The following is a 23,989-nucleotide window of genomic DNA, read 5'->3' on the forward strand; positions in this document are numbered from 1 at the left end:
GAAAGGTGCCCACAACCAACAGCACTTAGCACGTCTCTAGACTCGGTGGTTTGAGTGGGATGGGGGAGGAGAGCATTTCTGTCCAAAGTGTTCTTCTTCCTTCCCCTGGAGCCCACGAGGCACACACCACACTCAACACAGCCAATGTGCCTGGGATCCCACGACCCTCGTGTCTATACTTCCTCTTGATCTAGTCTTGGACCTTAGGATTACACTACTTTCCCAACAGGCTGCGTTCTTGCAGGTCTCCAGCTTTTGCACATCTGTCCAGACCACCGATTTGGCTGGGCAACGTTGTCCCTGCGAAGCTTTCTGGAAACCCAATCCCTGACAATAGATTTCATCCACATCTGACTTCTACGCTTTCTTGAGGGTGAGGAAGGTAAATTCTTTTAATTTTTAAATGTTATTTATTTTGAGATAGAGTCTCACTTTGTCACCCAGGCTGGAGTGCAATGGTGCAATCTCAACTCATTGCAGCCTTGACCTCCTGGGTTCAAGCGATCCTCCTGCCTCAGTCCCCCAAGCACCTGGGACTACAGGTGAGTGCCACCATGCCTGGCTAATAATTTTTTTTTTTAAAGAGATGGGGGACTCATTTTGTCACCCAGGTTGTAGTACAGTGGTGTTATCATAGCTTACTGCTGCCTTGAACTCCTGGACTCAAGGGACCCTCCAGCCTTAGGCACCTGACTGGCTAGGGCTACAGACAGATGCATGCTATCACACCCAGCTAATTCACAACAACAAAAATTTTGTTTAACAGATGGGGTGTTGCTCCGTTGCCCAGGCTGGTCTTGAACTCCCGGGCTCAAGCAATCCTCCTGCTTCAACCTCCCAAAGTGCTGGGATTATAGGCATGAGCCACCGTGCCCGTTCTAAAAGCCACCCCGTCCCCTCAGAACTAGCCTCCCTTCTCAGTGCTCACAGAGCACTTACAGCCATGGTTCCACTCCAGTTGCTGCCTGATACCTGCTCTTTGTGCACACAGACCATAAGCTCTCACAGAGCATCAGCCCTTTCCAGTTCAGCAAGGAAGGCAGCCTTAGACCTGCATCAGCCTGGAAGCTCAGTGCTTTTACGAAGTGCCCATGATCCTTCACGGCTGCATCTCTCTCCTACCCTCCAGAGAGGATGGGACAAAATTAAAACACAGGAGGCCCTAATACCTGGGGGCTGCATGGAAGAGGTGGTATTAGAAATAGGAGCCTCGGCCTGCATGGATACAAGAGGTGGTGTCTGAAAGAGATACGAGATACGCCTTCTACCTATCTCTCATGCGACCATGGGCAGAAAACCTGACCTCTCAGGTGCAATCGGCTTTCTTCCCTACCAGTCCTCCAAAACAGCTCTCACCCAAGTCAGCAGCGCTAAACTCTGTGCTCAGTTTCTCAACTTCGTCCTCTACCCATCACTTCTTCCATCTTGATTTTCATCACTTGCGTCTAGGGCATGACCTTCTGTTGGTTCTTCTTTTGCTTCCCTGGCACTCTTTCTCAGTTACGGGTGCTGGTTCTTCCTCATCTCTTCTCAATATTCCCTCTCTTCCTCTGTGTTGTTGCTGAAGAACCATCTCCCCTCACCAGAGCACCCCATTCCCCTTATGGATCATCTCCAACACAGCACACATCACCACCTCATACTTGTTTTTGGGATGTTCACTGCTTGTCTCCTCACCACACCATAGAATCCATGACCATGGCCAGGCGCGGTGGCTCACACCTGAATCCCAGCACTTTGGGAGGCCGAGGCAGGCGGATCACCTGAGGTTGCAAGTTCGAGACCAGCCTGAGCCACAGGGAGAAACCCCATCTCTACTAAAAATACAAAATTAGCTGGGTGTGGTAGCGCATGACTGTAATCCCAGTTACTCGGGAGGCTGACGCAGGAGAATCACTTGAACCCGGGAGGTAGAGGTTGTGGTGAGCCGAGATTGTGCCATTGCACTCCAGCTTGAGCAAAAAGAGAGAAACTCCATCTCAAAAAAAAAAAAAAAAAAAAAAAAAGAGAATCCATGACCACACAGATTTCTGATGTTTTACATCCGTATCTCTGGCATCTGTATCTGTATCTCCCGGCATGCAGTGACATTTAGTAATGTGTGATGAGGGACTGACTCGGTTTCCAACCTGCCATCACTGGAGTTTCCCAGGACTCAGTTCTTACACACTTCTCTACTTCCCTCTCATCCCACTGTCTGCCTGCTGGCAATTTCCGTTTACGCCACTAGCCAGATACTCCCAGGAAATCTAGGCTCATGTATCTGACTGCTTAGTTGACCTCTCCACTTGAATATGTCATAAATAGGCATCTCAAACTTAATTATATTCAAACTTTCATTCCCAGTTTCCCATGAGCACCGCAGCCTTCCCCATCTCAGAAAATGGGAAGGCTGTTCCTCCAGTTGCTCAGGCCAAAAACCTTGAATTCAATCTTTCTTCCACTCTCCACTGAAATCTTTCCAGCAGCTTGTGCTGCCGGACCTTTGCACTTGCTATTCGGCCTGAAATGCTCTTCCTGCAGATACCTGCAAGGTTGGCATCCTCACTTCCTTTGGGTCTGTGCTCAAAATTCACCTTATTAGAGAACACTTTCTGAACCACTCGATATATCCAATTAAACACCCATTCCCCCTTTCTCCTTGTCCTGCTTCAGTGATCTCTGAACCATTTATTGCCACCCAACATACTATACATGAACCTATTTCTCTGTCTTTAGCCATTGGTATATATATGTTCTTCAAGAGTAAGGTTTCAGCTGCTCTGTTTACTGCTACTACTTCCCAGCCTAAAAACACTAGCCTAAACAGCCTAAAGTAGACGTCCAGTGAATATTGGTTGAATGAATTCACCTGTCTATTCCCACCCTAACAGTGGGGGTAAGGCCACCCTTGCAGGGTTGAGAGGATTAACTGAGACAGCCTCTGACAATGCCCAGTGAACACTCAGCAAATATTAGCAGAAGTAGGAAAACAACCTGTCTTTTGGACTACATGCTCCGAGAAGGGAGGTGACCTTTATTTCCCTCATGAATTTTATAACCCTTCCAGTTCCAAAAAGGATGAGAGGCAGTGCAGACAGACATCATTCTGTTCGGCTGAGGTTCAATGAATGGCCTTGCTGCTCTCAACCTCTTCTGGGTACTGTCCCCCCAAAGAAAAGGCGGGTGGGAGAATGGAAAGATATTTGCATTTTCATGCATATTAAGTCTCCCACAAAGATGGCTCTTTGTTTTCTTATGGTTTGCAAGTTCCTGAGGACTAGAAATCGGCGAAGGGGGAGGGGAGAGCGAGTGTTCTCAGACTGTTCTTCCCATCCCCTCCCAAAGCTAATCTCATTCTAGCACTGCACTGCTTTTCCAAACTAGCTGTTGTATGCAGTCCCATTCATCCCTTCTCTCCAGAACCTGACACCTGTGGCTCCTGCAAGTGGAAGGCCCGGGAATGGGGATGAAGCGGGGTGGTGGGCAGGAAAGTCATGCTCGGGGAGTCCTTAAAATTCTCCTGGAGGTCGGCAGCGGCGCCCGCCTGTAGCCTCGGGCCTATAGGCTTCGCCGCCCCTCGGCCTAGAACACAGCCCGGCCGTTGTGCTTGCGTGAGACGGCGGCCTCAACCACCCAGCGCCTCTGGGGATCCGGCCTCCGGTGCTGGGCCCGGGAGAGGGGGCGCCTGGGCACCGGAAGATCCGGAGCGTGCGGGGCGTGGATCGAAGTCTCCAGACCCTGGGCGGGGGAAAGGGGGAGGGAGGGGAAAATCGGGGAGGCCTGAGCTTCCAAACCATGGTGGGGGAGGTGCAAGAGCGCGTCCTGGACCCAGATCCGAGAGGGAAGCCTGGGCCCCAGGATGAAGGGGATGAGAAGGTGCCCGGGTCGCGGACCCGACTGGGGAGGGACGGCCCCGGCCCCGCACCGTGACGCGGAAGTGGGATCCCCTCCATCCTCACCTCTGAGCATCGGCTCGGGCCGCGGAATTACGGCCACCACCATGGCCTCCTCCTCGTCCTCCCCTTCCTCGCATTTGAGCGTCACCTCGAAGCAGTCGAGTGCGGCGCCCTCGGCCTTTAGGGCCATGGTGCGGCCGTGGGCGATAGCGGTGGCCGGAGAACTGGCGCGCAGGCTTCGCCGCGTAGCCGGCAACCGCCTCCCGCCTCCTGGCCGGAACAACGCCGGGCCCGCTGCCCGCTCCGCGCAGCCCCCTCCCCGCCACCTGCCCGCCTGCCGCTCGCCGGCCGGCGCTGCGACCGGCGCGTCCGGGCCTCCCCGAGACCTCGGCGCGTCGGGAGCCCGGGCGGGGAGGGCTCAATCCGGGGCCCCTGCCCCCCGCCGCTCCCTTTTATGGAGGCTCATTGTCGGCGCCCGCCCGGCCGGCCAGCCGCGGACCCGCCCCCGATCCCGCGCGACCAATCGCGCGTGGCCCCGCCCCGGGCACGCGGCCCCGTTGGAATCCCTCGACCCAGGAGGCGGCGGGAAGGGCCGAGCGGACCCGGGGCCGCCCAGTGCGCGGAGGCAGAGGGGCCCCCAAAACCCGCACCGCGGACGTCTTAGTCGACTGGCCAAGCCCGGGGGTTTCCCTCCGTTCAGAAGTCAGTTGGGCGTTTCTGCTGGCGTGGAGAGCGCTACCAGGTGCCCCCGGATTTTGATCCGGAGTCGCTTTTGCCTTTCCGTGGACAAGCCTTCCTCCGCCAGCAGATGCCCCGGGCAGGAAGAGAAGCGGTGGGGGAGTGGAAAGGGCCTTGGTATGGAAGCGTAGAGACGAATTCCTTCTCATGTGCCGGCTCTGTGGCCATGGGCACATTATCTGTTTTATTAGACCGGCTCATCGTTTCTTTCAAAAAGCATTTCGGACCTTTCTGGGAAGGCAAAGAAGAGGAGCGGAGTGGACTGTGAGCGGACATAAACCACCCAGATGGGTATGATTTCCATTTTTTACACGTGAGTCCAGAGATTTTGTGACCCTCTCCAAGGACATACAGCAATCCCTTGAGAGCCCCAAGACCAGAGTCCAGTTGCCATGACATTGCTTCCCTATAACCACACTCTGGGTGAGCTTTTACTTCTGTGACATGGAATGTGCATCTCCCTCTTCTATAGCAACCCTCATGAGATTTCAGCTCAGAAAATGCAAAATGTCTGACACTGAAAAAACATCTTCAAATGTCGTTATATCAAACCAGACACAGTAGTATTCAGAATCGCGTAGTAGGATGGGGGTATGAGAAGAGGTGTGAACTAGTCTATATGGATTGCAGTCAATTTTTTTTATTATTATTATTTTGAGACAGAATCTCCCTCTGTCACCAGGTTGGAGTGCAGTGGCGCCATCTTGGCTCACCACAACCTCCGCCTCCCGGATTCAAGCGATTCTCCTGCCTCTGCCTCCCGGGTAGCTGGGACTGCAGGTACGTGCAACCACGCCCGGCTAATTTTTGTATTTTTAGTAGAGACGGGGTTTCACCATGTTGACCAGGATGGTCTCGATCTCTTGACCTCCTGATCCGCCCGCCTCGGTCAAAGTGGGATTACAGGCCTGAGCCACCGCGGCCGGCCTTGCTGTCTATTTTTAAGGGAATTATTTTGTTGTGTGCAAGTGTATCCGGTATTTTAAAGGTTTTACAATAGAGGTTTTACCAAGCCTGTTTATTTCTACTGAATAGTCATCCTCTACAGTTTGCTACAGATCCCTTCCGTTCCTCTTTGCTCTGCTAGATTGCAGTGGGCTGAGTCTTGTAGGGGGCAGTTTCTCAGGCTCCCAGAGCATCTGGCTTCAGGCCTCCCTCGGTTTAGCCAATGGGAGGCAGTGGCAGTAAGAAGAGAAGGCAGGAGGAAAGAAAAAACCAGGGTATTTCTTCTCTTTCTCTCTCTTGCTCAGGCTCAGATGACATCTCCAGCAGCAGATGAGGCCTCTGTGGCTCCAGCTCATGGATAGGTAGCTGTGGTCCCAACATCCGTAGGGTGATCCATGCCCCTGGGCTCTATTCAGTCGGCCTCCTCTTTTTGTCCCTGCAGGTTAGGAGTCGTGGGCAGCTTCTTGCTTTTGCTAATCTCTCTCTGTCCCCTGCTGGGCTTTCCAGACCTCCCATTACCCCTGTTAATCATGTCACCAAAACCCTGCATTACATTCTCTCTGTTTTCAATACTTAAAGTGGTTCCCTCCTGGTGGAGCCCAGTGGCTCACACCTGTAATCCCAGCAGTTTGGGAGGCTGAGGCAGATGGCTCACTTGAGGTCAGGAGTTCGAGACCAGCCTGGCCAACATGGCGAAACCCCGTCTCTACCATAAAAAAGAAAAAAAGAAGAAGAAATTAGCCCAGCATGGTGGTGTGTGCCTGTAATCCCAGCTACTTAGGCGGCTGAGTAAGGAGGATCGCTTAAGCCCAGGAGGCGGAGGTTGCAGTGAGCCAAGATCGTGTGGCTGCACTCAACTGCAGCCTGGGCAACAGAGCTAGACTGTAAAAAAAAAAGCGGTCCCTATTTTCCTGTTGAACCTTGAGCGATACACCCAGTATTGTGCCATCCAATTAGTAGACATTATTTCTTTTAGGTCATATTATTCTCAGCTTATAGAGCAGGGTTAGATTACCTGCCCAAGGTAATACAGCAAGAATCTTTCATCCAAACTAGAGTAATTATTTCCCCCACATTTTAATATCCCTCAAATGGCGATGCTTTCTATAATCAACATCAATATGAAGCTTAGGACTGAAGTTTTAGAACTATCAGGAAAGTGAAAGATGGCTTTTCTGGCATTTAGACTGTGCTGTTACCAGCAGAAGGTAAGCTATGTTTAGAATGAGACATAGATGAGGCCATTTCATGACCACAAAGTGACTTCACCTTTTTTTCTTTTTTTTGAGACAGAATCTCACTCTGTCGCCCAGCCTGGAGCGCAGTGGTGCGATCTCGGCTCACTGCAACCTCTGCCTCCCAGGCTCAAGCAATTCTCTGCCTCAGCCTCCCAAAGCAGCTGGGATTACAGGCGCCCACCACCACACTTGGCTAATTTTTGTATTTTTAGTAGAGTCGCAGTTTCACCATCTTGTCCAGGCTGGTCTTGAACTCCTGACCTTGTGATCCACCCGCCTTGGCCTCCCAAAGTGTTGGGATTACAGGCGTGAGCCACTGCTCCTGGCCTTTTTTTTTTTTTTTGAAACAGTTTTGTTCTTGTTGCCCAGACTGGAGTGCAATGGTGCGATCTCAGCTCACTACAACCTCAGCCTCCCGAGTAACTGGGATTACAGGCATGCGCCATGATGCCGGGCCAATTTTGTATTTTTGGTAGAGACAGGGTTTCTCCATGTTGGTCAGGCTGGTCTCGAACTCCTGACCTCAGGTGATCTGCTCGTCTCAGCCTCCCAAAGTGCTGGGATTATAGGCGTGAGCCACCACTCCTGGCTGACTTTGCCTATTTTAAAAAAAAATAATTTTTTTTTTTTAGAAACAGGGTTTCACCATATTGTCCAGGCTGGACTCAAGCAATCCACCTGCCTCAGCCTCCCAAAGTTCTGGAATCACAAGTGTGTGCCACAGTGCCTGGCCTGACTTCACCTTTTTTGGAGCAATTGCTACTTCTTTTTAGCAAAAATTACTGTAGTCCAGGCTGGGCGTGGTGGCTTACACCTGTAATCTCAGCACTTTGGGAGGCCAAGGTGGGCTGATCACTTGAACCCGGGAGGCAGAGGTTGTAGTGAGTCGAGATCGTGCCACTGCAATCCAGCCTGGGTGACAGAGTGAGACTCCATCTCAAAAAAAAAAAAAAAAAAAAAAGATACCCAGTTTCTGAACTGCCCCTGTTTCTTGACAGTATTCAATCCTGAACCAGTTCCATATCCCTAATTCCTCCATAGAACTATGGGAACAAGGCCAAATTTAAGGAGTTTCCTGAGGGCGCCCTGAGGGTATCCCTAGGATGTATTCTCCTTCACTGCAGCAAATTAAACCTAATTTTGGTTACAGGTGTATTCCTGGTGGTCATTGGTCACAGGGCTTTGACAACCCCAACCAATTTATTTTGCCTACATTTTCATTTTTATGTATATGAAGAGTGATATATCATGAAAACCTATGTTAAAGTATCAACAAATCTAGGGCCAGGTGCAGTGGCTCACACCTATAATCCCAGCATTTTTGGAGGCCAAGGTGGGTGGGTCACTTGAGGCCAGGAGTTCGCAGCCAGCCTGGCTAACATGTCCAAACCCAGTTGCTACAAAAATTACAAAAATTAGCTGGGTGGCCGGGCGTGGTGGCACACGCCTGTAATCCCAGCACTTTGGGAAGCCAATTCGGTTGGATCACCTGAGTTTAGGAGTTCGAGACCAGTGTGGCCAACATGGTAAAACCCTGTCTCTACTAAAAATGCAAACAGTTAGTCGGGTGTGGTGGTGGGCACCTGTGATCCTAGCTACTCAGGAGGCTGAGGCAGGAGAAGCGCCTGAACCCAGGAGGCGCGGGTTGCAGTGAGCCGGGATTGCGCTATTGTACTCTAGCCTGGGCAACAAGAGGGAAACTCCATCTCAAAAAAAAAAAAAAAAAAAAAAAATTGCCGGGCACAGTGGCTCACGCCTCTAATCCCAGCACTTTGGGAGGCTGGGGCGGGGGAATCACCTGAGGTCAGGAGTTCAAGACCATCCTGGCTAACATGGTGAAACCCCATCTGTCTTAAAAGTACAAAAAATTAGTCAGGTCTGGTGGCGTGCGCCTGTAATCCCAGCTACTCAGGAGGCTGAGGCAAGAGAATCACTTGAACCCAGGAGGTGGAGCCTGCAGTGAGCTGAGATTGGGCCATTGCACTCCAGCCTGGGCAACAAGAGCAAAACTCCGTTTCAAAAAAAAAAAAGGCCGGGCACTGTGACTCACGCCTGTAATCCCAGCACTTTGGGAGGCCGAGGTGGGCGGATCACAAGGTCAGGAGATCAAGACCATCCTGGCTAACACAGTGAAACCCCGTCTCTACTAAAAATACAAAATATTAGCCGGGCGTGGTGGCGGACGCCTGTAGTCCCAGCTACTCAGGAGGCTGAGGCAGGAGAATGGCATGAACCCGGGAGGTGGAGGTTGCAGTGAGCCAAGATCGCACCATTGCACTCCAGCCTGGGCGACACAGTGAGACTCCATCTCAAAAAAAAAAAAAAAATTAGCTGGGTGTGGTGGCGCACCCCTGTAATCCCAGCTACTCTGATGACTGAGGCATGAGAATCACTTGAATCTGGGAGTTGAAGGTTGCAGTGATCTGTGATTGTGCTACTGCACTCCTGCCTACGGTGACAGGGCAAGACTCTTTCAAAAAAAAAGGAAAAAGAATCTGCAAGTCTAAAAGAGCTCTTTTTTGTTGTTGTTGAGACAGAGTCTTACTCTGTCTCCTAGGCTGGAGTACAGTGGCATGATCTCAGCTTACTGCAACCTCCGCCTCCCAGGTTTCAGTGATTCTCCCACCTCAGCCTCCCGAGTACCTGGGATTACAGGCATCCGCCATCACACCTGGCTAATTTTTGTAGTTTTAGTAGAGATGGGGTTTCACCATGTTGGCCAGGCTGATCTCGAACTCCTGATCTCCAGTGATCCACCCGCCTCGGCCTCCCAAAGTGCTAGGATTACAGGCATGAGCCACCGCACCCGACCAATTGTTTGTATTTTTAGTAGAGATGAGGTTTCACTGAAATGTTGGCCAGGCTGGTCTGGAACTCTTGACCTCGTGATCCGTCCGCCTCAGCCTCCCAAAGTGCTGGGATTACAGGCATGAGCCAATGCGCCTGGCCCCATTTTGTATTTTTATAGAGACAGGGTTTCCCTATGTTGCCCAGGCTAGTCTCATACTCCTGGGCTTAAATGATCCTCCCACCTCAGCCCCGCAAAGTGCTGGAATTATCGGTGTGAGCTACTGCGCCCAGCCAGGAATCTTAATTGTTGAGACAGCTCCCTGTGGAGGAGAGAGGGTAGACCCTTACTCATCTAAGTTATGTCTGTCACTCATCTTTTGACTTAGTGAATTTGGCCTTGAGACATTAGATTCTTAGGACGGGGCAGGACAGACTGGAAACAGGAAGAGTGGAGAACCAATGACTTCTGTCCCAGCGAATAGTTGCTCCAGGTGTCCCCTAGGGTAGAGGCCCAAGCTGGAGGAAGCATTTCCTTTTGGCACAGCTTTTATTATTGGTAGCGTTTTAGGACCCCAGTGACAAGCTGAGACAGTGAGTGGACTGCCTCAAGTGGGGATAGCTGTGGGGATATTGAAATATGGGGCCAGGTGCGGTGGCTCATGCCTATAATCCCAGCACTTTGGGAGTCTGAGGCAGACTCTGTCTCAAAAAAAAAAAAAAAAAAAACAAAGAAAAAGTAAAAGACATATGGGTGGGCTGCTGTAGCAAGTGGACTAGACCCAGCTCCAAGTGAGGAAAGGGCTGTCTGAAGTCTAGGCAAGAGCAGGGGGGCTTCTTCACTCTTAACTGGCTTGGCATCTAGTAGTGGTCTTCAACAAAAACCATAATAAATATATAGCCATGCCCTTTAGCTCAGTAATCCTGTTGCCAACTTACCCTAAAGTTATCCAAAAGAAGAAAAATAAGAACCTAACAACAATGTTGATATCAGTTCAGTCCCTAAAACTTAGCACTCCTCAGTGAAATTTTATTCAGTTGTTGCTTGTGGTCAGAAGTCCATCTCTTGGCCCCACATCCGTTGGAACACCACTATTATGAAACTTGGCATGTCATGCTGTAATTATTTCTTTGCAGGTCCAGGTTTTGTCCATCTTTATAGTTTCAGCATCAGCCCAGAAACTGTGGTGTTCGCACCAGCTCGGTGGCCACACTTTAGGGTGCTTGTTGCAGAACTCTCAATCTAAACTAGCTCAGGGTTGGGTGTGGTGGCTCATGCCTGTAATCCCAGCAGTTTGGGAGGCCGAGGCGGGTGGATCACCTGAGGTCAGGAGTTCCAGATCAGCTTGGACGACAAGACAAAACCTCATCTCTATTAAAAATACAAAAATTGGGCCGGGCGCGGTGACTCAAGCCTGTAATCCCAGCACTTTGGGAGGCCGAGACGGGCGGATCATGGGGTCAGGAGATCGAGACCATCCTGGCTAACCCGGTGAAACTCCGTCTCTACTAAAAAATACAAAAAAAAACTAGCCGGGCGAGGTGGTGGGCGCCTGTAGTCCCAGCTACTTCGGAGGCTGAGGCAGGAGAATGGCGTGAACCCGGGAGGCGGAGCTTGCAGTGAGCTGAGATCCGGCCACTGCACTCCAGCCTGGGCGACAGAGCGAGACTCCGTCTCAAAAAAAAAAAAAAAAAAATACAAAAATTGGCCAGGCGCAGTGGCTCACGCCTGTAACCCCAGCACTTTGGGAAGCTAAGGTGGGTGGATCACAAGGTCAGGAGTTCGGGACCATCCTGGCTAACACGGTGAAACCCTGTTTCTAGTAAAAGTACAAAAATTAGCTGGGTGTGGTGACGGGCGCCTGTAGTCCCAGATACTTGGGAGGCTGAGGCAGGAGAATCACTTGAACCCGGGAGGCCGAGGTTGCCATGAGCCGAGATAGTGCCGCTACACTCCAGCCTAGGCAACTCTGTCTCAACAAATAAATAAATAAATATACTAGCTTGAACAAAATGGGGGATTTATTGGCTCATGGAACTCAAGGAAGGGCTGAATGCCCAATTGTGGGAAGGGCAGGGATACAGGCCAACTTTAGGAATAACCGGACCCAGGACGTAAATACTACTAGGATGTTCTTTTCACCCCCAGTCTCTACTTCTGTTTGTGTACATCAGCCATGTTCTCTTTCCTGCAGCCTGTCCTTTTCCATATGGCAGGAGATGGGCCACTAATTCCCACAGACTAGCTTCTAGCTCTGAACATTTCAAACCTTGTTCCTCCTCCTCTGCCCATGTGTGTGTTCAGTGCTAGGCACTGTGGACATCCTCGTATCGCCAAATGACTTTCTGCTCTGCACGTTGGTGTAATAAAATAAGGCGAGTCAGCTTGGTGGGCGTAAGAATTCCTGGAAGCTGTTCCTACTTTTCTGTTAAAGTGCCCTGTATCGTCTGATATTTTTTTGCTTGTATAATCAGAATTTAAAATGTCATTTCGACTTTTTAAGAAGAGACCCGGCCGGGCATGATCCAGCACTTTGGGAGGCCAAGGCGGGTGGATCACTTGAGGTCAGGAGTTCGAGACCAGCGTGGCCAATATGGTGAAACCCCGTCTCTACTAAAAATACAAAAATTAACTGGGTATGGTGGTGGGTGTCTGTAATCCCAGCTACTTGGGAGGCTGGGGCAGGAGGATCGCTTGAACCCGGGAGGTGGAGGTTGCAGCTAGCCAAGATTGTGCCACTGCATTCCAACCTGAGCAACAAAGTGAGACTCCGTCTTAAAAAAAAAAAAAAATAAGACCCCATCACACCTGTAATCCCTGAACTTTGGGAGGCCGAGGCGGGTGGATCACCTGAGGTCAGGAGTTTGAGACCAGCCTGGCCAACATGATGAAACCCCGTCTCTACTAAAAATACAAAGAATTAGCTGGGCATGGTGGCGTGCACCTATAATCCCAGCTACTCAGAAGGCTGAGGCAGGAGAATCGCTTGAACCCAGGAGGCGGAGGTTGCAGTGAGCCAAGATTGCGCCACTGCACTCCAGCCTGGGCAACAAGAGCAAAACTCCGTCTCAAAAAAACCCCCAAAAAACAAAAAAGCACAAGATGCTAATGCAGCAGAATTAGACAAAATAGATAGATTCTCATCTTTTTATGTGTGTTTATCTCAGTCTGTCACTCAGGCTGGAGTACAGTGACACAAACATGGCTCACTGCAGCCTCAACCTCCTGGGCTCAAGCAATTCTCCCACCTCAGCCCCTTTAGTAGCTGGGACTACAGCACATCTTATCACATCCAGCTAATTTTTGTATTTTTTTTGTAGAGGCAGGGTTCTGCCATGTTCTGCCACTTGAACTGCTGAGCTCAAGTGATCCTCCCACCTCAGCTTCCCAAAGTGCTAGGGTTACAAGTGTGAGTCACCGTGCCTGGCCTGATGGATGCTGCTTGACCTGTTCCCTAAAGGTCTCATAGAGCAAGAATGGCAAGCATTTGTTCTGGGTTGGTTGGCTTATTATTTCCAACTATCCCACCCCCTCCTATAATTAGATTATATGTCCAGACCCATTACCTTGCTTTTCAGTGCCTCAAATGCGACAGTGAGTATTTCCCCACCCTCGTGACTGTGGACGTGGCCATGTGACTTGCCTTGGCCAATGGGGCATGAACAGACATGAAGTAAGAGGTATCTAGCTGAGGCATTGGAGTAATTGTATGGTATGGGCTTGGTTTCTAGTGCTTGTGCTATCCATCTGAGAAGAGCATGCCCTAGGGAAATGCTGCTTCTTCAGCTTGGGTCCTGGAATGAAAGACACCTGGAATAAACTGGCACCTAACTCACAGTCTGGAGCCAAATACAGTTGAGCCCAGCTAGCCTAGTACAGCCAACAGTTGACCCACAGATGTGTAAGCAAGAAATGTTTGCTGCAAAAAGCTGACTAATACTCCAGACACTGCATTTTCTCCCCAAATCCCACCCCCTTTTTTGAAAATTTTATGGGCCTGATAGGCTGGGTGCAGTGGCTCACACCTGCAATCCTAGCACTTTGGGAGGCCGAGGTGGGTGGATCACCTGAGGTCAGGAGTTCAACACCAGCCTGGCCAACATGGTGAAACCCCATCTCTACTAAAAATACAAAAATTAGCCAGGCATGGTGGCGAGCACCTGTAATCCCAGCTACTCAAGAGGCTGAGGCAGAGAGAAATGCTTAAAACCCAGAAGGTGGAAGTTGCAGTGAGCTGAGATCATGCCACTGAACTCCAGCCTGGGCGATAGAGCCAGACTCCATGTAAAAAAAAAAAAAAGCATGGACCTGGTGTGGCGGCTCACGCCCGTAATCCCAACACTTTGGGAGGCCAAGGTGGGCGGATCACCTGAGGTCAGGAGTTCGAGACCAGCCTGTCCAACATGGTGAAACCCCGTCTTTACTAAAAGTGAAATAAATTAGCTGGGCATGGTGGTGGGCACCTGTAATCCCAGCTACTCGGGAGGCTGAGGCAGGAGAGTTGCTGCTTGAACCCAGAAGGTGGAGGTTGCAGAAAGCTGAGATCAAGACACTGCACTCCAGCCTGGGCGGCAGAGAGAGACTCCGTCTCAAAAATTAAATAAATAAATAAATAGATACATTTTATGGAGATAAGAGTGGTACCAGGGAGACCTCCCAGTATGCCCAGCATTGAGAGGTTTCCCAGAACGTAAGGCTTTCAGGTTTTAAAAAACAGCTTTATTGAGATATAATTTACATCCCCATACACCTCGTTCACTTAATGTACATATCAGTGTTTTTTAGTATACTCACAGGGTTGTGAAATTATCACGGCAATCTTATTTTAGAATATTTTCCTCCCTCTTAAAACGAACCTCATACTCATTAGCGGTCACTCCCTGCTCTTCTCCCTCTACCCCAATCCCTAAGCAACTACTAACCTACTTTCTGTCTCTAAAAATTTGTGTATTCTGGACATTCTGTATATATGGGATCATATAATATGTGGGCATTTTGTGACTGGCTTTTTAAAATTAGCATAATTTTTTTTTTTTTTTTTTTTTTTTGAGACAGAGTCTTGCTCTGTGCCCCAGGCTGGAGTGCAGTGGCGCGATCTCCGCTCACTGCAAGCTCCGCCTCCCGGGTTCACGCCATTCTCCTGCCTCAGCCTCCTGAGTAGCTGGGACTACAGGCGCCCGCCACGGTGCCCGGCTAATTTTCTTGTATTTTTAGTAGAGACGGGGTTTCACCGTGTTAGCCAGGATGGTCTTGATCTCCTGACCTCGTGATCCGCCCGTCTCGGCCTCCCAAAGTGCTGGGATTACAGGCTTGAGCCACCGCGCCCGGCTAGCATAATATTTTCTAGGTCTATCTATGTTGTAACATGTATCAGTTCTTCCCTTCCTTCCTTCCCTCCTTCCTAACCTCCCTCCCTCCTTCCTTCCCTCCTTCCTAACCTCCCTCCCTCCTTCCTTCCCTCCTTCATTTCCTTCCTTCCTTCTTTTCTTCTTTCCTTCCTTCTCTCCTTCTCAACCTCCCACCTTCCTTTCTTTCCCTCCCTCCCTCCCTCCTTCCCTCCCTTCTTTCCTTTCTTTCTTTCTTTTTTTTTTTTTTGACAGTTTCGCTCTTGTTCCCCAGGCTGGAGTGCAGTGGCACAATCTCTGCTCACTGCAACCTCCACCTCCCAGGGTCAAGCAATTCTCCTGCCTCAGCCTCCCAAGTAGCTGGAATTATAGGCCCTCACCATCACACCCAGCTAATTTTTGTATTTTCAGTAGAGTCAGGGTTTCACCATATTGACCAGGCTCGTCTGGAACTCCTGACCTCAGATGATCCGCCCACCTCGGCCTCCCAAAGTGTTGGGATTACAGGCTGAGCCACCCTGCCCGGCCCCTTTCTTTCTTTTCCTTTTCCTCTTCCTCTTCCTCTTCCTCCTTCTCTTCTCTTCTCTTCTTTTCCTCCCCCTTCCCTTCCCTTCCCTTCCCTCCCCTCCCCTCCTTTCCCCCCCCTTCCTTCTTTTTCCTTTTCTTTCTTTTTTTTTTTTGAGACAGACACTCACTCTGTTGCTCAGGCTGGAGGTACAGTGGTGTGATCACAGGTCACTGCAGCCTTGACTTCCTTGGCACAGGTGATCCTCCTACCTCAGCCTCCTGGGTAGCGAGGACTACAAGTGCACGCTGCCATGCCCGGCTAATTTTAAAAATTTTTTTGTAGCATGGGCTCTCACTATGTTGCTCAGGCTAGTCTCAAATTCCTGTGCTCAAGCGATCCTCCTGCCTCAGCCACCCAAAGTATTGGGATTATAGGTGTGAGCCACTGTGCCTGGCTTCATTTCTTTTTATTTCTGGATAATATTTGATAGTATGTGTATATAGCCTTTTACTTCCATTCATCAGTGGTGGGCATCAGGTTCTTTCCACTTTTTGGCTGTTGTGAATAGAGCTGCTATGAACATTTATGTACAAGTTTTTGTTTGAACATCTATTTTTTCAATTATTCTGGGTATATGCCTGCGAGTGGGATTGCTGAGTGATATGGTAATTCTGTTTAACTTATTGGAGAACTGCCAAACTCTTTTCCACAGCTGCTGCATCATACACTCCCATCAACAGTGTAAGAGAAATCTGATTTCTCAACATCCTCGCCAACACTTGTTATTGTCCATCGTTTATATTACAGCCATCCTGGTGGGTGCACAGAGATACCTCACCATGGTTTTGATTTGCATTTCCCTATTGACTAATGACATCAGACACCTTTCATGTGCTTTTTTTTTTTGGTCATTTTTATATCTTTAGAGAAACGTCTGTTGAAATCCTTTGCCCATTTAAAAAATTAAATTATTAGTCTTTTTTTTTTTTTTTGAGACGGATTCTCGCTCTGTCGCCCGGGCTGGAGTGCAGTGGCCGGATCTCAGCTCACTGCAAGCTCCGCCTCCCCGGTTTACGCCATTCTCCTGCCTCAGCCTCCCGAATAGCTGGGACTACAGGCGCCCGCCACCTCGCCCGGCTAGTTTTTTGTATTTTTTTTAGTAGAGACGGGGTTTCACGGTGTTCGCCAGGATGGTCTCGATCTCCTGACCTCGTGATCCTCCCGCCTCGGCCTCCCAAAGTGCTGGGATTACAGGCTTGAGCCACCACACCCGGCCTAAATTATTAGTCTTTATACTATCAAGTTGTAAGAGTTCTTGATATATTCTGGATATTAGACCCTTATCAGATACATGATATGGAAATGTTTTCTCCCATTCTGTGGGTTGTCTTTTCACTCTCTATGATTTGCAGCACAAAGTTTCTAATTTTGATGTCCAATTTCCAGTGTATCTAGTTTTGTTTTGTTTTGTTTTGTTTTTTTGAGTAGGAGTTTCACTGTTTCGCCCAGGCTCAAGTTAAGTGGCATGATCTTGGCTCACAGCAACCTCCACCTCCTAGGTTCAAGTGATTCTCCTGCCTCAGCCTCCCGAGTAGCTGGGATTACAGGCGCCCACCACCATGCCCAGCTAATTTTTGTATTTTTAGTAGACACAGGGTTTCACTGTGTTGGCCAGGCTGGTCTCAAACTCCTGACCTCAGGTGATCCGCCGGGTCAGCCTCCCAAAATGCTGGAATTGCAGTCGTGAGCCACCACACCCAGTCTGGTTTTTCTTTTGTTACTTGTTCTCTTGGTGTTGTATCTACCAATTCCTTTGCTCACAGGAGATACCTCTAATCAGTTATTATATTCTTTCTCACTGAACCCAGATGCCACTCACCTTGAAATTTTTCTTAGCACTGCATGGTTAAAAGCCCCAATTTTGGTCGGTCACAGTGGCTCACGCCTGTAATCCCAGCACTTTGGGAGGCCAAGGCAGGTGGATCACGAGGTCAGGCGTTCAAGACCAGCCTGACCAAGGTGATGAAACCCTGTCTCTACTAAAAATACAAAAAATTAGCCGGGCGTGGTGGCACACACCTGTAATTCCAGCTACTCTGGAGGCTGAGGCAGATAATTGCTTAAACCTGGAGGGGTGGAGATTGCAGTGAGCCAAGATCGCGCCACTGCACTCCAGCCTGGGCAACAGAGCGAGACTCCGTCTCAAAAAAAAAAAAAAAAAGCCCCAATTCTAGGCCGGGCATGGTAGCTCATGCCTATAATCTCAGCTCTTTGGGAGGCTGAAGCGGGTAGATTGCCTGAGGTTGGGAGTTTCAGACCAGCCTGGCTAGCATGGTGAAACCCTGTCTGTACTAAAAATATAAAAGTTAGCCAGGCATGGTGGCAGGCACCTGCAATCCCTGCTACTTGGGAGGCTGAGGCCGGAGAATCGCTTGAACCTGGGAGGCGGAGGTTGCAGTGAGCCAAGATCCCGCTATTGCACTCCAGCAACAGAGCAAGACTCCGTCTCAAAAACAAACAAACAAAAAAACACCCAAACAAATTCTAGAGAAGAACTGAGCAGGTGCAAATCCCCACTAGTGCCACCACTTAATGGTGGTGGGTTTTTTTTTTTTTTTTTTTTTTTTTTACCTCTGGGTCACTTTACCCATTAAACAAAATGCTGGGTGTAGGTGAGAGAGATTGAGAAGGGGGATAGAGGAGGAAGGTAATGAATATAGCTGGTCCTGCAAATCTTCTTGTGATGGGTTGGTCTTAAGAGGTGGAATATATGGGAAATCTCTTGTGCATTACTTCAAATCCTCTTGGTCATACCTCTTTGTGTGTGTGTGTGTGTTTGTGTGTGTGTCTGTGTGGGTGTGTATGTATGAGATATGAGACAGAGTTTCATTCTTGTTGCCCAGGCTGGAGTGCAATGATGCAATCTTACCTCACTGCAACCTCCGCCTTCTGGGTTCAAATGATTCTCCTGCCTCAGCCTCCCGAGTAGCTGGGATTACAGGTGTGAACAACCATGCTTGGCTAATTTTTTTTGCATTTTTAGTAGAGATGGGGTTTTCTCCAACTCTTGACCTCAGGTGATCTGCCCGCCTTGGCTTCCCAAAGTGCTGGCATTACAGGCGTGAGCCACCGCGACCAGCCATGCTTCTTTTTTAAGCCACAGCTGCTACCGCCAGTTCTATGCAGGTTCTGCTGCCTTGGCATGGGTGCAACGTGATTGCACCTGGCCCACATCTGGTGCCTCTTGCTTTTTGCCCTGGAGCTTCTCTGATACCTCAATGTGGGACTGTTGCCTGCTCAGCGCTAGCACACGTGCATCCTAGTAGTGGCAGAATCGATGCCTTGGGGTCACCACTGACTGATAGGGATGGGAGCTAATGAATAAGTCCTTATGGATTTTGTCCTCCGGTCTGTTTCCCAGAAGTATTCCAAAAGAGAGGGTGAAGGATGCTGAACAGGATAAACCGCAGCTGTCTGCCTTTTCTACTAATTCAGACTCTATAGAAGGATTCTAGGAATCATATTTACAACAAATAGAGGTCAGGGATCCCCAGACCCAGGGCTGCAGACCAGTGTGGGTCCATCACCTGTTAGGAACTGGGCACACAGCAGGTGATGGGGGGTGAGCCATTACCACCTAAACTTTGCCTCCTTTCAGATCAGCAGTAGCAGTAGGTTCTCATAGGAGCGTGAACCCTATTGTAACGGTGCATTTGAGGGATCTAGGTTGCGTGTTCCTTATGAGAATCTAACCCCTGATGATCTGAGGTGGAAGAGTTTCATCTTGAAGCCATCGGTTCCCCCAACGCTGTCCGTGGAAAAATTGTCTTCCGTGAAGCCAGACCCTGGTGCCAAAAAGGCTGGGGACCACTGCTATAGGTGATTCCCATGAACACTAATGTTTGGAAAACATGGAATGATGGCATTTCAGAAGGAATTTACATTATAAAAGGAGCAGAAATTACAATTAAGGCTCACTTAGCCATTCATTCCCTTGTAGCATGCAGCAAAGCAGTACATCTCTTGATCTTCTCAAGGATGGCATCTTCATGGATTCTTCTCCTCTTCTGGTCCTCAGGTTCACCCTGCCTGTGTCCATGAACTTCCTTCCTAGTCTCTAAGGAAGGCAACTTCTCTCTTCCTAAGGAAGACTCCACCCCTTTCCACAGGAGGAGGTTTTGCTTCTGGGTTCCTTCCTATATCCTGTTGTCTATAGCTGTGTCCTGGGCTTCAGCCAACAAGGCACTGATGTTCACTTCCTGCCAGCCCAGCAAGCTCCAGGTGATGACAGGCATCAAGAACTCAGAGCAGTGGCCGGGCGCAGTGGCTCACGCCTCTAATCCCAGCACTTTGGGAGGCTGAAGCAGGTGGATCACTTGAGGTCAGGAGTTCAAGACCAGCCTGGCCAACATGGCAAAACACCGTGTCTACTAAAAATACAAAAATTATCTGGGCGTGGTGGTGCGCACTTGTAATCCCAGCTACTAGAGAGGCTGAGGCGGGAAAATTGCTTCAACCCAGGAGGTGGAGGTTGCAGTGAGTGGAAATGCTGCCACTGCACTCCAGCCTGGGTGACAGAATGAGACTCTGTCTCAAAAAAAAAGCTGGGCATGGTGGCTCACGCCTGCAATCCTAGCACTTTGGGAGGCTGAGGTGGATGGATCACCTGAGGTCAGGAGTTCAAGACCAGCCTGGCTGACATGGTGAAACCCCATCTCTACTAAAAGTACAAAAAACATTAGCTGAGCATGGTGGTGGGCACCTGTAATCCCAGCTACTCAGGAGGCTGAGGCAGGAGAATCGCTTGAACCCAGTAGGCGGAAGTTGCAGTGAGCCGAGATCGTGCTATTGCACTCTAGCCTGAGCAACAAGAGCAAAACACTGTCAAAAAAAAAAAAAAAAAAAAGCAGGTATGGATTTATGGTACCTCCAAGGCCCAGGAAGTACAGGAAGAAATAATAACTATTAGAAAAGATAAGTCCAGGCTGGGCACGGTGGCTCACACCTGTAATCCCAGCACTTTGGGAGGTCGAGGCAGGTGGATCACGAGGTCAGGAGTGCGAGACCAGCCTGGCCAAGATGGTGAAACCCCGTCTCTACTAAAAATACAAAAAATTTGCCAGGCGTGGTGGCAGGCACCTGTAATCCCAACTATTCAGGAGGCTGAGATAGAGAACTGCTTGAATCTGGGAGGCAGAGGTTGCAGTGAGCTGAGATCACGCCACTGCACTCCAGCTCTGGGTGACAGAGCGAGACTCCATCTCAAAAAAAAAAAAAAAAAAAAGCATTTTAGACACACATTTATACTTATTGCTCTCAGAAACTTTTTTTTTCCCCCCCAAGATGTGCTTAAGAAATCACCAAATTTACCAGCCTGGCCAACATGCTGAAACTCCATCTTTACTAAAAATACAAAAATTAGTCAGGCGTAGTGGCAGGCGCCTGTAATCCCAGCTACTTGTGGGGTGAGGCATGAGAATCACTTGAACCAGGGAGGCGGAGATTGCAGTGAGCCAAGATCACACCACTGCACTCCAACATGGGCGACAGAATAAGACTATCAAAAAAAAGGAAGGAAAGAATGAACCACCTAATTGGCCAGGCGTGGTGGCTTATGCCCGTAACCCCAACACTTTGGGAAGTGGAGGTGGGCAGATCACTTGAGGTCAGGAGTTCGAGACCAGCCTGGTCAACACGGTGAAATGCTGTCCCTACTAAAAGTACAAAAATTAGCCGGGTGTGGTGGTGCACACCTGTAATCCCAGCTACTTGGAAGGCTAGACAGGAGAATTGCTTGACCCTGGGACGGTTTTAATTTGCATTTACCTAATGTCTAATGATGTTGAGCATCTTTTCACGTACTTAATTGCCATTTGTATATCTTCTTTAGAGAAATGTCTATTCAAGTCCTTTGCTCATTTTTTTTTTTTTTTTTGTGGGGGGTGAGTAGAGACAGGGTCTCTCTATATTGCCCAGGCTGGTCTTTAACTCAGCCTCAAGCAATCCTCCCACCTTGGCCTCCCAAAGCACTGGTATTACAATGGTGAGCCACTGTGCCTGACCCTTTTGCGTAATCTTTTGTTGTTGAGGGGGCGTTGTTTGTTGTTTTTTTGAGATGGTGTCTCACTCTGTTGCTCAGGCTGAAGTGCAGTGGTGGGATCTCTGTTTACTGCAACCTCCGCCTCCTGGATTCAAATGATTCTTGTGCTTCAGCCTCCTGAGTAGCTGGGACTACAGGCACCCACCATCAAGCCCAGCTGATTCTTGTACTTTACTAGAGGCGGGGTTTCACCCTATTGGCCAGGCTGGTCTCAAACTCCTTAACTCAAGTGATCCACCCGCCTCGGCCTTCCAAAGTGCTGGGATTAGAGATGTGAGCCACCACGTTAGGCTCTCTCTTGCCTATTCTTTTTTTTTTTCTTTTTGAGATGGAGTCTAGCTCTGTCGCCCAGGCTGGAGTGCAGTGGCACAATCTTGGCTCACTGCAAGCTCCGCCTTCTGGGTTCACGCCATTCTGCCTCAGCCTCCCGAGTAGCTGGGACGACAGGTGCCCACCACTATGCGCAGGTAATTCTTTTGTATTTTTAGTAGAGACGGGGTTTCACCGTGTTAGCCAGGATGGTCACAATCTCCTGACCTCGTGATCCACCCGTCTCGGCCTCCCGAAGTGCTGGCATTACAGGCGTGAGCCACTACACCCAGCCTCCCTTGCCTATTCTTAATTGTCTTTTTGTTGAGTTGTACGAATTATTGTGATTTTTTTTTAAGACAGAGTCCGCTTTGTTGCCCAGGCTGGAGTGCAGTGGTGCGGTCTTGGCTCACTGCAACCTCCACCTCCCAGGTTCAAGCCATTCTCCTGCCTCAGCCTCCCGAGTAGCTGGGATTACAGGCATACACCACCATGCCCAGCTAATTTTTGTATTTTCAGTAGAGACGAGGTTTCACCATGTTGGCCAGGCTGATCTCGAAGTCCTGACCTCAGGTGATCCACCTGCCTTGGCCTCCTAAAGTGCTGGGATTATAGGCATGAGCCACCTCGCCCGGCCATTTATTATTATTATTGTTGTTGTTGTTGTTGTTTTAGAGGCAGGTCTTGCTTCGTTGCCCAGGCTGGAGTGCAGTGTGGCAATCATAGCTCACTGCAGCCTCATAGCTCACTGCAGACTTAAACTGCAGAGTTCAAGGGATCCTCTCACCTCAGCCTTCTGAATTGGTGGGGTTATAGGCACACACCACCATGCCTGGCTAATTTTTACTTTTAGTAGAGATAGGGTCTCCCTGTGTTGCCCAGGCTGGTCTCAAACTCCTGGCCTCAAGTGTTCTTCCTGCCTCAGCCTCCCAAAGTGTTGGGATTACACACGTGAGCCGTGATGCCCAATCTATATACTTTAATGCTCCATTTTTTCTGGATTAGGCCAATGAAAACCCCTTTGAGCTGGTTTCTGTATTCTTCTGACATTTCACAATTCTTCTATGCACACATCCTTACTTTTTGGTAGAAGTAATAGACATCTATGTCTATGTATATAAAAAAACACAATCACAGCCAATACTCCAATTCCAGTCCAACCCTGCACGGTTTATTCCAGCCTTCCCTCTTTCCGTGTGTAACATATTACAGTGGCAAGTCTGACTCTCTTCATCCTTAATGCTTACTCACTTCCCCAATCCCACTCCTTCCCTGTGTCCTAGTCACACAGGTTGACTGGAACATATTGGGCCCCCTCCTTCTGCTTTATGGGCCAGTGGAAAGCTCAACCCTAACAAAGGGGAAGGAGAGAAGAAGGAGAAAAAAGGAAGGAGGAAATGACATCTTTTTCTGTTTTTTTCTAGGGAAATTTTCTCTACTCCAATGTTTTCAAAATATTCATCTCTCCTTTTAAATAAATTTTAAAGTTTTGTTTTAATATTTATACCCTGGCCAGGTACGGTAGCTCATGCCTGTAATCCCAGCACTTTGGAAGGCCAAGGTGGGTGGATCACTTGAGGTCAGGAGTTCGAGACCAACCTGGCCAACATGGTGAAATCTTGTCTCTACTAAAAATACAAAACTTACCCAGGTGTAAGTTTCGTAGTCTCAGCCTATAGTCTCAGCTTCTCAGGTGGCTGAGTCTGGAGGATTGCTTGAACCTGGGAGGCGGAGGTTACAGTGAGCCAGATTGGGACACTGCATTCCGGAGACAGACAGAGACAGAGTCTCTCTCTATATATATATATTTACACCCTTATCCATGTGTAGTTGCTATTGTAATATGATATAAGGGAGCGATCCATTTTAACTTTTGTTTATAAGGATAGCTAAGTTTTCCATCTCCATTTTTGAACAATACCTCCTCTCTCCAGTGACCTAACAAAACATGTCTGTCATACATCAACGTTTCATACAAAGCATGGGTCTTTGGGTTGTTTAATCTGTCTTCTCTTGCCCCAACACCTCATGTTATTAAGTACCATGGCTTCCTAGTAAGTTTTGATCCCTAGTTGGACAAATCTTCCTTCTGCTTTTTTTATTCAGAAGAGTCTTGACTATCATTGGTTATTACACTTCC

The 23,989-nt window shown here is 49.1% G+C and overlaps 1 protein-coding gene and 1 long non-coding RNA gene across 5 annotated transcripts in view; one reads left to right on the plus strand and one right to left on the minus strand.

The window, feature by feature from the left end:
* The window catches only part of SPINDOC (spindlin interactor and repressor of chromatin binding), a 207,207-nt gene that overhangs the window by 10,733 nt on the left and 172,485 nt on the right, over positions 1-23,989 (minus strand). For 2 of the 4 annotated variants that reach the window (XM_015113748.3, XM_015113749.3), the window contains exon 1: positions 3,942-4,303. In XM_015113748.3, coding sequence (XP_014969234.2) covers positions 3,942-4,068 — 127 coding nt within the window. In that variant the 5' untranslated portion in view covers positions 4,069-4,303. 4 annotated transcript variants of the gene reach the window in all.
* Positions 4,463-23,989, plus strand: part of LOC144334171 (uncharacterized) — a 47,965-nt gene continuing 28,438 nt past the window's right edge. The window contains exons 1-3 of the long non-coding RNA XR_013403675.1: positions 4,463-4,907; positions 5,299-5,396; positions 5,867-5,923. This is a non-coding gene — a long non-coding RNA (uncharacterized LOC144334171). The remainder of the gene's footprint in view (positions 4,908-5,298; positions 5,397-5,866; positions 5,924-23,989) is intronic.

Source organism: Macaca mulatta, chromosome 14 (genome assembly GCF_049350105.2).
Source record: "Macaca mulatta isolate MMU2019108-1 chromosome 14, T2T-MMU8v2.0, whole genome shotgun sequence".
In the NCBI taxonomy this organism is placed as follows: domain Eukaryota; kingdom Metazoa; phylum Chordata; class Mammalia; order Primates; family Cercopithecidae; genus Macaca; species Macaca mulatta.